Below are 12,963 nucleotides of genomic sequence, written 5' to 3'. Positions count from 1 at the left end.
TATGCAAACTTTATATTAATTTGTAGAATCTTGCTTTGGAGCTTGTAAAAGTAGTGTTTTTAGGTTAAACCAAAACTAATGCGTTTTGAAGTTACTGCTTTCTCGGTACTTACCAGGACTCAATTGCTGAAAGTTTGACACCTCCCTAATCCCCTCATAAGGATTTCACTAGTGCTTGATTCCATCTTACACCCGGCCCCGGCCCCGCCCCCGCCCCCGCCCCCGCCCCCGCGCTGCCTGACGTCACGTGACACCGTATTTGCATACTACCTGGGACTGGGTGTGACGCTCCCCTTTTCTGCGTCTTCTCATTGGCATCGCCAGAGAACCAGCCCCCTTCCGTACAGACCAATCAGCGGACCCTCGGACATAGGGCAGCAGGAGGGGGTGGAATCGGGGTGGGGTCTTGGGGTGGATCGCTAGGCATATCGACCAATCATCCTTTGGAAAGGGGAGCTCAAGTCAAGGGTTGGTTGGGAGGAGGGGTCTGGGGATTCGTAGGCCAATGAGAGCTCTGGGCTGAGGGGGCCGGTCTCCGCCCCGTAGGGCAGATAAGCAGCCGCAGCGGGGGTTGGGGGGCCGTGTGGGGCTCGCTGTGGGGCCGAGGCAGCGGGGCAGCAGCCGGGCAGTCGGGCGGGCGGGCGGGTGATGGCGGGGGCCGCAGCAGGCGGCAGAGGCGGAGGTGCCTGGGGGCCGGGGCGCGGAGGGACTGGGGGGCTCCGGCGGGGCTGCTCTCCCCCAGCTCCCGCCGGCTCCCCCCGGGCTGGGCTGCAGCCGCTCAGGGCCACCGTCCCCTTCCAGCTGCAGCAACCGCACCAGCGCCGGGACGGGGGTGGCCGCGCAGGTGAGCCGGGCCTGGAGCGGGTGCCGGGGAGGGAGCCTTTGGGGGAGGGGGGAACGCGTGATTGGGGGGAGGGATATAGGGAGAAGTGTGAGGGGGAAGTGGATGGGGTGAAGGAGGAGAAAGGGGGTCGCGCAAAGTCTGCGAGGACGGAGCGAGCGAGAGCCAGGAGCGGTGAACGCGGGGTGCATCGACGGGACAGAGTGTGCAGGGGAGTCCGGGCTGGGAGGTGAGGGGAGGGACCTGGCAGATGGAGGCTGGCTTTGGGGGCGTAACCGAAAAGTGGGTAGAGGTGTCGTATGGAGGTGAGTGGAGGATGCAAGGGTGGCAGCGAGGTGTGAGGAAGGAGTGAGTGGCGCGTGACGGGGGCGCCTTATGCAGGGCTGGCCCTGGAGCGAGGGACCGGTGGGCGCTGGACGTCTGCACGCGGAGGGGGAGGGGCATGGAGGAGAGTCCCGTGGAGCCATGTGTTACTTCTCCAACTTGAGTTTGGCCCCAGCATCCCGCTCTGTAGCCCTGACGTTCCTTTCCCCATCACTTCACCGTACGCTTCCCTTTATGCCACCTCCTGGAGCTGATTTCATCTGAATCGTTGGAGTAAGTTCGTTTAACGGCTTTTACTACTGTACAAACGCTCCGCTTCTATTCCCTACAATCCTCTTGATGTGGCTCAGAAGTTGTATATCCCCAGATCATTGACCTGCTTAATATGGCTGTCTCATTCCAACCATCGTGCGTGCGTGCGTGCGTGCGTGTGTGTGTGTGTGTGTGTGTGTGTGTGTGTGTGTGTGTATGTGTAGGACCTGGGCAGTTTGCCCCTTGCCTTTCCCCCCTCCCCCCACCAAGGCTGTTTTGTTAGTCAACGTGGCAGTGGGGTGAGGGCTACAATCAAATATAGTGTGGCAAATACCCCACTTTATGAATAGCACCAAAAAGGTGTCTTAATAGAGGCTTGATGTGGTGGGTGTAGGGAAACCAGGGAGGAGCTGCTTAACCTTGTAATGGGTCCCCTACAAATACCGGCAGTTAAGAATGGGAGAAGGAACCTACTTGCATGAGGAGGTTGGCAATAAGTTGAAAATGAGGCTTGTATTTGATTCACACCAGATGTGAAAAGATCATTGCACACTTCTAAAGCCTCAGGGTCCACCAAATGTACAAAAGTCTTGGTCCCTGCCATCTGATGATTAATGACATTCTCTAAACCAGGGTTTCTTGACCTTTTTGTGATTGCCACGCTTAGTTGCTGCACATCTCTCTCCTAAAAGTTTAGCTGTTACCTTGCCTTCCTAGGTAGAAATGCAATTAAGAGAGTCTCTGAAGTAAAAATTCCAAGTCTGTCTGGACTTCATTGTAAATGTTAGTATTGCACCTTTTAGTGCAGGAACAGTCAAATTTGGTAGCAAGATGGTAACCATCTAGTAAACAGATACCTAGAATCTGTCGGTGTAGAGCAAGGTAATGCCCAGACAAACTTATGCCTATCATGAGCTATAAAGCAAACCACAAGACTACAAACCTGTTGGTTTTGTTTGGGCTTCCTTGGAGTCCAGGGAAATTAGTAGAACAGTAAACGCCAGAACCTGAGTCACTTTTAGTAGAAATCAACAGAAAGCCTGCCTGTGTAGTAGCTGGAAATCTATTAGCAATCATATTTTAAGAGCAGGTATTTTGTGTCTACTATAAAACTAATATTAAAAAGATGAACACTGGTGGATGCTGTGGAAAGACGAGTATAGTTTTGGATTACTGGGTTCTTCACATGGCCTGTTCCTTTTTTAGGGCCAGGGGCCCTAAGATACTGGTAAAAACCTAGGAAGTTAGAACTCTGTATAATATGTTGACTGCTCTAGGGCAGATTGGTGGCCTGTTTATGGACTGGGCTGATGGATTGTTTCTCTACCTATTAGTATCCCAGAGGCACTAATAAGGCACTTACCTGATCTGTAGTGGGATTATTTGTAGGTTTGCAGTGAGGCAAGAGAGAGGAAAGAAAGGAGGAGGAAAGAGTGGCCTTAGCCTGTGGACTTCTTTGTGGCCAGACATTAAGGGCATGTCCCTGGCCTTTGGTTTGGGAGCACATCAGGTCTTCTACATGTTAACTTTTACCCTTTTGTGTGTCCAGATGGTTTCCATTCTTCGGTCTTAAGAAGTGGCAGAAGTGGTTTCCTCTGGGCCTGTAGGGTATATGTGATAGAAGAAAATGCCTTGCAGTCATAAACCCTTAAGAGAATGGCTTTGGATGCTAGCGTGCCTGGGTTTCAAATCCAGGTTCTACCTTTCACTGGCTGTGTGGTCTGGAGGAAGTTAACTTCTGTGCCTCAATTTCCTCATCTGTAAAATGTGAATAATAATATCTACGTCATACGAATCAAATGAGTTAATAGCTATAAAGTGCTTAGAACAGTACCTGGCAAACAGAAGGTGCTATGAAGTGTTTGCTGCTCTTGTATTATTATTCTCTCCACCCAGCCAAGGTGAGAGCACTGTTGGCCAGAGCCCATTGCCTTTTCAGGCTTCAAAGAGCAAACCCATATCGGTCTGAAACCAGTACTGCAGGTTTCAGAATTTCAGGGCCTCCCCTTTGCACTTTTATTTGCTCATCTTTTAAAATGAGCTTTCTAAACAGGGCTCTGAAACCCAACTGTTTAAAAAAGCATGTGAGCTGGGACTGGGTTTCAGGAACAATTAAGTGTCATCACTGTTTCTGTTTCCCATCTCAAAGTGATGCAGTGCTCAGGGCTGTGCAGTTATCTCTCACCGCACACCCTGTTGTGTTCTTGACAAGATATATTAGATGTTGTTTTTTAAAAAATGGGGGAGGGTGATGGTCTAAAGAGCAGGATTTACTTCTGTGGCTATTCCTCCATAAGGGATGTCTTCCTAAACTGAGGACCAGCTTCATTTTTATGAGCCTCAGCTAGGGGTGTAGAAGGCAAAAGACAGTGGAGAGAAAAAGGAAGGTTAACTCTAAGAAGCGAAGAACCATGAACTGGTAATAGAAATCCAGGGTAAATTTCTCACTGCAATTCCCCCTTTAATTGAATTCTCATTTGTGTCTCATGTCAGCTGGAGGCTGCTAACTTTTATGTTCTTCCAGGACCTCTGATGAGGGACAAAATGGGGCCAGGAGGCGAAGTGTTCTGGGTTCCAGTCTTACCTATCCTGTTTAGTGTCTTTGTCTCCGTGTCCCTAGAATGAAGATGATGTTCGGTTCAGCTTTGCAAATTCTTCTCTAGTGGACCAGCCCCACTGGCCAGCTGGGTGCTAGGGGAGTACCTCCTCTACTCACCAGGCCCTTCTTAAACTAGGGGTTGGTAATTACAGCCTGCAAACCAAATCCAGGCCTCTGCCTGTTATTGTAAATAAAGTTTTATTGGAACACAGCCATGCTCCTTCACTTAGGTATTGTCTGGCTGCTTTTGCACTACAGTGACAGAGTTGAGTAGTTGCGATAGAGATCCTGTAGCCCACAAAGGCTGGAATATTTACTACATGGCACTTTAGAGAAAAAGTTGGCCTAGCCTTGTCTTCAACAATGTTCCTGACCGGTATTCCTGTATAAAGATGAGTTTCAAATGTGTGTAGTATACACCTCAGAAAGTCCTCAGGGGCCAAAGAAAACTAACAAGCCTGTATCCCTACTCATATTTTAGGGGAAAAGAAAGGGGTGGGGGTCATAAGCTTCCAGTTAGTTCTCAATCTTTATGGAAGATCAACACGTGTGAATCCAGGCTGCCCACCCCCACCCTTGTCAGGTGACTTGCATTTGGTAGATATGAACTAATTTGGATTTACATAAAAGCTTAACTGTTAGGCAAATTTGCATCCCCTCCCCTCTTACCCTCCTTCCAAACCTAACAACCCGCAACTGCAGTGAACACATTTCAAAATCAGATGGAAATTATTTTAGGCTTATCTCTTGTTTTGAATTTTTCTCATTACCTTTTATTTTCCTGAACAGATCAGTGAGATCATGGCTGCCTTAAAAGAATGACTTCCCCACAGGGACATAGGAAAGGTTTTTCAAATGTCGATTAGGATAGCCTTCAGGATGGTCGTTTCAATGAATGTAAGGCAGCATCATTATTTGCAGTGCTTTGAAAACTTAGTCCTTGGGGGATGGATGTGTAGACAGGTGTGGAACCGCATAAAGGAGGTTGCTTATTAGAGACACTAAGAGAAAGCCCTCATTAAACCATGGTCCTGGATTTTGGTGCCCAAAACAGCCTGGAGATTGGAATAGAATGCCACTTTTCTATGCCAAGGAGCCATCTTGCTATAATGAAACTTGGGGTACAGCTAAATCCTTTAAGAGCTATAGTTGTTCTTCAAAAATCTGTGATTGAGGCAGTGTCTAACTTACTTCTGATAGCTTTGCTAACACCAGGCACATGGTCAGCAAAATGCATTACTGAAGTATCTGACTTTTAAATATTATCACCAGTGATGGCATCCTTGAAATTGAGGGCCACAGTGCCTGACTTCTTTATCCTTTGGTACCCAAAGATCCATGCGTTCTTCAGTATTTTGGACAGCAAAGGATATGGGAAGCTGTCCACTTCCATAACATTGAGCAGAGATGTTTTAAACTATTTGAGGTCAGTGGAGGGGGCCTGAGAAGAGCAGTGGGGTGTGGTGGTAAGAGGACATCATTCTCTCCGGTTCCAGATATAGATAGATCAAGAAAATTTGAGGCAAGAATGCAAAATTTTCATAGTTATGGTGGCAATATGAGTGTTGCCGAAGTGGCTGGTGGACTTAAATAGCCAGAGAACACTTCACCTGCATGTTCTGCTAGTTTCTACTGAATGGTGTGATGGGTACCAGGCCACCTATTCCTTGATCTTCATGGAACTGTTAGAAATCAAGCATCCTCCTCCAGATTCTTAAATTCTCATGTAGCGCCTTTGTGCCAAAGGATCAGGCTTTATGGTGTGACCTATTTTGGGGGCAGGTGTGGTTTTTGAGTTCTTATTGACACTATCATATATAGCAAGTGCTATATGACACTAGTGCAAATGCTGTACTAGACTTACCTGGGCGTACGTACACCTAATCCACAGGCAGCTCAGAAGGGAAAGCCCTGTTTCCTTCCCAGTTCCCAGCAAGTTAGTTTAGTGAGACTGGACTGTTTCTTCATGGATTGGTAAGTTAGACCCCCCTCTGAGATGGACAGAAGAGGAAACAGGAAAGAGTAGAAACAAAAGATGAGTGGGGCATCTGGTCAACTCTCCACCTCTGCCTAAGTGGAGGCTTCACAGAGGGCTCCATTATTTGGTTTGCAGGGTTATGAATTAACCAAACATTAGCCAGATCTATTCACATTGTTAGGTCCAAAGCAAGTCCTGATCTCAGAGAGAGAAGAGTTTTGGATTATTCTTGAAGTTATGAATGATCTGTGCTCCAGTTCCTCTCCAGTTGTGTGGAGCTGTGAAGGGCCAGTTGTTCCTGGGAACAGCTGTACAGTGGGAGGCTCTGGACAGCTGGCTGCTCTCACTCGCTCCCCACTGAACCTCCTGGTTTTGAAAACTCTTTCTGGCACTTGGCCTTCTCCTGCACACTTTTCCTCGGGGTCACTACAAAGCTGAATGCCCAACTTGAAGTCATTTAAATGTTTATCCTTAGGCTCGAATAAGCCTCAGTTGACTTTTACTGTGTGGGAGCAGCACAGCCAATCAAGGGTGGCTTTAATGAACTTAAAAGAATGCTATCAAAGTATTTCATAATAGGAAAACTTTTAACTCCAGCCCCTGGGGAACCTGGAATTGAAGTCTGGGCTGTGCACAGACACTTACCCTGCCCTGCCCTACCCATGAGCCCCAGACAGCTGACACTGGGGGTGGCAGAGCGCCTTGGGCTCAGCTCTGCCTGCACTTTATAAAAGGGGTGGAGGTTGGGGGAGGCCTGGGAAGACTCCCCCGAGGGCTTCAGTTGATCTGAGCAGTAGTAATAGGCTTCAAGGTGGGGGAGTTTCTCCCAGAAGCTGCCTGAGTGTGGCTTCTTAGAGTTGGGCAGTATTTGTCAGGCAGCGTGGGAAGTTTGGGGTGCTTCTTCTCTGACCCCGTTCTCCCTGTCTTGCAAATGGTTGGTGGCTCTTCGGGCAACTACATTAACGAGCATAGGTCTAGTCTGCCACCAGCTCTGCTACCTGGATCCCTCATCATCTGATCCTAACTGAAAACATGCAGGAGAGCACTGAGGTCTAACCTCCTTAAGAGGCAAAGGTTCGAATTAAACATACAACTCCAAAAGCAAATTACTAACATGTGCACCAATGAATAAAATATAAATTCAAGCTGGAGGAGGTAAAGAATGAAGGAATATTCAATGTTAGGTAGGGTTAATTAGAGAATTACTGGGGTGTCTTGAATAGGCTTTTTTTTTTTTTAAATTGACCAGTCTATTCTCCCTAAGGTTAAATTAAATTTTTACTCTCTCCTCTCCCTTCCCTTTTGAAAGTGGCTTTGGTGTGTCCTTGTTTGGTCAGCTGTGTTCCTTAACTTTCTCAAATCTCTTTAGTCCCTTCTGCCCCATGCTGGAAATTGTGTGCCTGCCTTTTTAAAAGGTAGGCACCTCATGTTTCAAGTTCAAGTGCAATGGAACTCACCCTGCAGCTTGAACAGATTTGAGTGTTTTTGCAGAGGGAGGGCCAGGGCAGATGGGGAGTGTTGTGCTCAATAAATACTTGTTGGATGGAGTTGCTGGAAAGGCAGCAGGGGTGGGGAGAAGTAAGCCACGCTTCCCCAGGCTCACTTGAAATGGTTTTTCCCACTTCTGGTCCCCACACACGGTGCCCCCTTTAAAATACCTCTCTTACAAGGCACCCCCACCCTTCCCCCTGCAAGTGTTAGTGTTCTGTCTCTTCAAATCCCTGGTCTCCCATTCATCCTGGTCATTGGGCTGGAAGCCCAGCTGGTGGCAGAGACGTGGCATTTCCATGGATGTCTTTGCTAGGCCTGTAGGTTCTCTTCCCTGCACACTTGAAGCCAGAGGGTGAGCTTGGGCAGTTAGTTACCAGGTTGATCCATGGAAACAGCCAATGTTTAGGATTTTGTTATGATTTTGTAAAAAAGCCAGATGACCTGGCTTTAGGCTGAGACATGGATATGGGTGAGAGGCCAAGGAGACTGAGAGGAATGCTGGAAGTCCTTTCACTCCAGGTAGATTTGCACCAAATTCCTAGAAGTGCAATAATATTTAGCAGAGGAAAGCAGAAAAACAAAATCTGAACCAGCGACTTTTCTGGGCTAGGGAGCGGAATTATCTGTTGGCCCTAGGGTGGCTTCGAAGGTATGACCAGGCTGGAATCTCCCCCTCCCAAGCCAGGCACCATCCTTTACGTGAAGCACTGCTGTATCTGCTTCTCTTTTTACCACCAAATGGGGGAAATGCTGGAGATTCTCACTATCATTCCCCAAGCCCTCATCCTCATCCGTGGAGTCTGCCTCTAACCACCGGCTTCGTGACTTAGTCAAAATGATTTTGTAAACCAGCCTAGCTGGGGATAACTTGGAACAGAGTAGAAATGTGATTGGGAGGAAAGAAAGGCAGCTTCTCTTCCTCCTCCCGCTCTGTCCCCACCCACCACACCGCATTCCCTTTAAGAGTGGTTTGTGCTCTGCGCGTGCTTGATCGCCCACACGGCTTTGAGAACCGCCGCTGATAACACTTGCGCTCCCTGCCGCACACCTGCGAGCTGGCTGACAACCTGACGCCTGGCCCCTGTTTGGGGTTTGTCTTTGTCACTCGTGCCCATCAGATATGACACACAAACTGGAGTTGAGGGTGAAGTGGATCGCATTGGGCATGACAGAGGGGCTGCAACCAGGGAGTTTTCACAATAGTCCGTTGTCTGGATGGCTAGGATGGGGAGAGAAGGCCAGTGAGAGGCATGGCCACATGGCCTGTGCACATCTTAACGCACCTGGACTCTTTCTCATTAGAACCATAATCCTGGGTAGTTTTGTGTTCACAGGAGACTAAAGCAGCTGCTTCTGTGGAAAGAAAAGGTCTGTGAATCCCAACTCAGGAAGGCCCCAAAACTCATCTGCGTTTCTCAGGGAAGCTGAGAGTGTCAACAGTGTTAGTTTTGACAGTGTGTTCCGCGTGTTTAGCTTTTTGTTGCTCCTAGTCAGTACCCTCGAGGTTTCTCATTCATCCTCGCAACAGTCCTGTACATGCAGGTGGCTTTTGCTTGTCTTTGCACATAAGGAAACTGAGGGTCCATAAGGAAGTGGCTTGCCCAAGCCTGTGTGACTAATAAAGCCCTTTTTGCCCCTGATCCAGGGCTCTGCACGGTGAATTTCCTCCCAGGCTGGCATCCTCTGCAGTCTGCCCAGCATATGCCCAGCCTGTTTCCCTTCTGCTTTTATACCTGTGTTCCAGGAGTGAAAATTCATTTGTTTAATTGACCAAAAGAGAGTTAAAAAGGAAAATGGGCTGCAAAGAAGTCCTTCAGTGCCCCTTAAGTAACTATCCACTTGGTGTGGCTGACTGGTTGGTGATGCTTATTATATTATATGTGTAATGTGGTGACTGACAGCTTTTGAGTTTTCCAGCTGGTTTGAGGTATGCAATTTCCATGTGGGAAGAACCCTCCCTGGTGGTCTAGTGGTTAGGATTCGGTGCTCTCTCTCCATGTGGAAAGAGAGGCTAACCAGGGACAGGTAGGGCCCAGGAGGTAGGTGGGGTTTTCCTGCCTCTGTGGGGTCACAGTCCTGATTACTGAGCTTGGGCTGATAGGAAAGGGTGTCTTTCTTATATGGAACCCCCCAAAAGCACCCAGTAATGAATGTGGGTGGTACATTTCTATGGTGGGGGTAGGTGCAGGTGGCATTGTGTCACAGATGACAACTTAGCTTCCATGTCAGGAACCCCTGGCTTCCCGACCCTCTACCGTGCTCTACCTGAGGATGTCTTCCTTGCAGGGACTTGAACTCAGGTGAAAACTCCATCTAGGGACTTGGTATCATGGAGAATTACCAGGCCTGCTTCGTAGAGAGGGATGTAAGCAGCTTTTACCTCCTCAGCTCTCTTGCAAAACCAGATTTCATATAGAATTCTTGAATGTTCTAGTAACCATATGCTTATGTGGAACCATCAAGTCCCATTATAAAAATGATTCTATATAATAAAGCTATTTCCATGGTTCATATAAATACTTTTGTTGTTGTCTTTTGTGGTTTTTCTTGTTTAAAGAAAATGAAAAGTGTAACCAACTATCTTATGTAACAAGTACTTTTTTCTGGTCCCTGTCCATGTGATAGTTCATCTCTAAACGAGAACACCTGAGTGCTTGCTGTATGCATTGGAAGCGGGGAGCGGGCAGTGGGGCTGTGGAACCATCACCCAGTAACACATCCCCTTTGCTTTCTCTTCACCTTGAACCTCCCACCCTTCTGTCCCTCCTGGTTGTTTTCAGACAGACCACCACACAGAACCCAAAAAAGGACAGTACATGTATGTATCTGAATGTGAGCATGTACGTATGTGTGCGTCTTGAGTATGAACATGCGGATGCCAGGTGTGAGTGTGGGAGAGTGTGTGTATGAGTGCTTATGTGAGAAAAGGCGCATGTGAAAGGAAGTGAATGATAAACCCCCTGGGGCAAATGTTTAACGATAGGCGAGCCTTGGTCAAAGCGATAATGGGTGTTCTGTGTACTATTCTTGTTCTTGCATCTGTATATCTGAAATTATTTACAAATAAAAAGTTTAAAAAATGACTATATGCGAGACCAATTTGACTGTACCGGGAGTTCTTTAGAATGGAAGTTTTCTTCTGTCATCCGTATAGGATCTCTTATTGTCCCCATTTAACAGAACAACTGAAGCCCAGAGAAGTTGTGACTCGTCTTGAGTTCGTGTAGCACAGTGAGGTGGAGGCAGGCTTTGGGTACAGGTCTTGACCATTCTGTGGGAGACTGTAGCTTGTCCCTGCTACTCGAGCTGGACAAGGTTGGCATCATGTTCTGAGAACCACTGGGTGCCGCTGCCGTGTGTCTAAGCCCAGACTGCGCCCCGCAGTGACCCAGCAGAGGGGTCGGCAGGGCAGCAGGAGGCTGCTGGCCCCCGCTGAGCACATTCGGGATGTTCAGGTACCTTCTAGGGAAAAGTGCTTCCTTATTCTGAGAAACGCTCTCACTCTGCTGTTCACTAAACTCTTGATTTCTTGAAATACATGAAATCGGAAGGCTCTCTTGTGCCAAGCCATGGAGTAATACAATTTGTATTTTTATAGTAGAGATCCGAGGGGCAGAGGAGTTGAGTTTTCTATTGAAAGCGATGCCAGTTTATGGGCCGGGCCAGACAGCTTTCTCGCTGTGAACCAGTCGGTGTGTTGTGCCCACTGCCTTGTGAATGTACAGGAGACTGAGGGAGGGCATGGGGCACGTCTCACCGAGAGGGCAGGAGTGACAACTTCATACACAAAGTGGGGGTTTCACTCTTAGTCCACAAAAGCCTTCCACTAACCGCAGGGCCCCAGGAGGGGTGCATCTGGTAATCACTACTGGACAGATTTAGAGGTTCCAACACTACTGTTTGTTCCCAGCCCCCTTTTCTCTCACACCAAACCATGTGCTATACATCTGTCTGCTCCTTGAAGGCACTTAAATTATTCCTGACATTGTTACTACTGACACTTACCCCCAGCTTCCAGACCTGGGGTAAATGAGTGAGTCTTACTTTACTTCTTAACATAGAAAAGACAAGTTTTTGAAAATCTTTAATTTTAGTATGTGTCCTTTATCTAAACTGTCTCCCCCAGCCGCCCCAGGGTGTGAGACTGTGGTTAAGTTGGCATCAAAGGATTTTTTTCATGGACTCCAGCCAGTTACATGAAATCAACCCAAGAGCATTTACTGTGTTATCATGCCAGTTTATATACTTTGATTGTTTGTCCTTAGGCAGTTATGAAGTTATAGAGGCTGTCCCCACTATTCTCTTGTCTCTGTCCTACCCTAAAATCATCTGCAGATGGATGGCATTCGGAATCAGGACAAGACACAGGAGGATGAGAAAAGGCTGCCCCCGAATTCCTGTTGGGTTGCCTGCAGCTTAGAGGTCTGCATTGGAGCTGCTGTGTAAATGGCCAGAGCCGTCTGCTCAGAGGGGACTGTGACCACTGAGCCTTTCCCTTCCAGTTCTTAGAGGCCTGGATAGGACGTCTTGGTAATTAACAAACCAGGCTGTTTCCTGGAATCAAATTCTCCTTTTGCTTCAGGAAGAGAATTTTTCTTTCTCTGATTTACAAAAGAAGGTGATACTGCTGTTAAGCAGCTCTTGATTTAAGAGTTGAGAGAAAGCCCATCATATGTGGGGAAGATGGTGTAACTTACCTTCCAGTGATATGTGTTGCAGTGTCCTCCTCTGCCGCTGGAAGCGCACGTGGAAAGGTGACCTGACAAGCATTCTTCTGCTATGAAGTCATCAGTGGTCTCAGTCATACACTGAGGGTAGGAAAAATCTTCCCAAGGTCATACCTTTCAAGACTCTTCCTGGAGGGGCCATTTAATCTTGCTTTTCAGACAAGGTTTACCCTGGAGGCACTATATAACCTTTGAGCCTCCCTTAGGAGACCTGGGCAACCAGCAAGACCAGGGCTTCAGAGCAGGGGCTGCCCTGGAATGTTGCTCAGCACACTTTGGGGTTTTTCCACCAGGCACAGCCTGGAAATTAGCCTAGGATTTTAAATCAGGCTGGATCAGTTCCAGACTGTCAGAGGCCAGGCAGGGAATCACTAGGTGGGACGTAGTGGTCTTTGGAGTATTTCCTTTTTGAAGCTGGAGACACATAGTAGAACCTGAGTAAGGAGACAGAGCTAACCAGAGAAGACTTTCTACAAAGGGGACAAAATGGTCCACGCAGGTTTTCAAGGCTTTGAGGATTGGGCAGAGTAACCCTAATACGATTTTAGACCCTGAAGGCAAAGCAAGTTCTGTGACTTAATGGCCTTGACGAATTTAACTGAGCAATTGCTCTTTAGAAGCCCCCTCCCTGCCCACCAGCCTGAGCAAAATAACCCAGAGCAGAGGTCCGGACAGACCTACTGAGGTGTAGCAAGTGAGCAAACCTGCCCTCTGAGCTTCAGTCCCGCCCAGCTTACCCAGGCATGTGGCC

General features: G+C 48.0%; 1 protein-coding gene across 2 annotated transcripts in view; it reads left to right on the top strand.

The window, feature by feature from the left end:
- Positions 1-583: 583 nt before the first annotated feature.
- Positions 584-12,963, top strand: part of FAM117A (family with sequence similarity 117 member A) — a 41,698-nt gene continuing 29,318 nt past the window's right edge. Inside the window, exon 1 of one of the 2 annotated variants that reach the window (XM_032457768.1) lies at positions 584-844. In XM_032457768.1, the coding sequence (XP_032313659.1) occupies positions 649-844 (196 nt within the window). In that variant the 5' untranslated portion in view covers positions 584-648. The remainder of the gene's footprint in view (positions 845-12,963) is intronic. The other variant, XM_032457769.1, reaches the window with a different exon arrangement.

This window comes from Camelus ferus, chromosome 16 (assembly GCF_009834535.1).
Source record: "Camelus ferus isolate YT-003-E chromosome 16, BCGSAC_Cfer_1.0, whole genome shotgun sequence".
NCBI classification, from domain to species: Eukaryota; Metazoa; Chordata; class Mammalia; order Artiodactyla; family Camelidae; genus Camelus; species Camelus ferus.
Note: the sequence above shows the minus strand (reverse complement) of the source record. Positions and strands in the feature narration are given on the sequence as shown.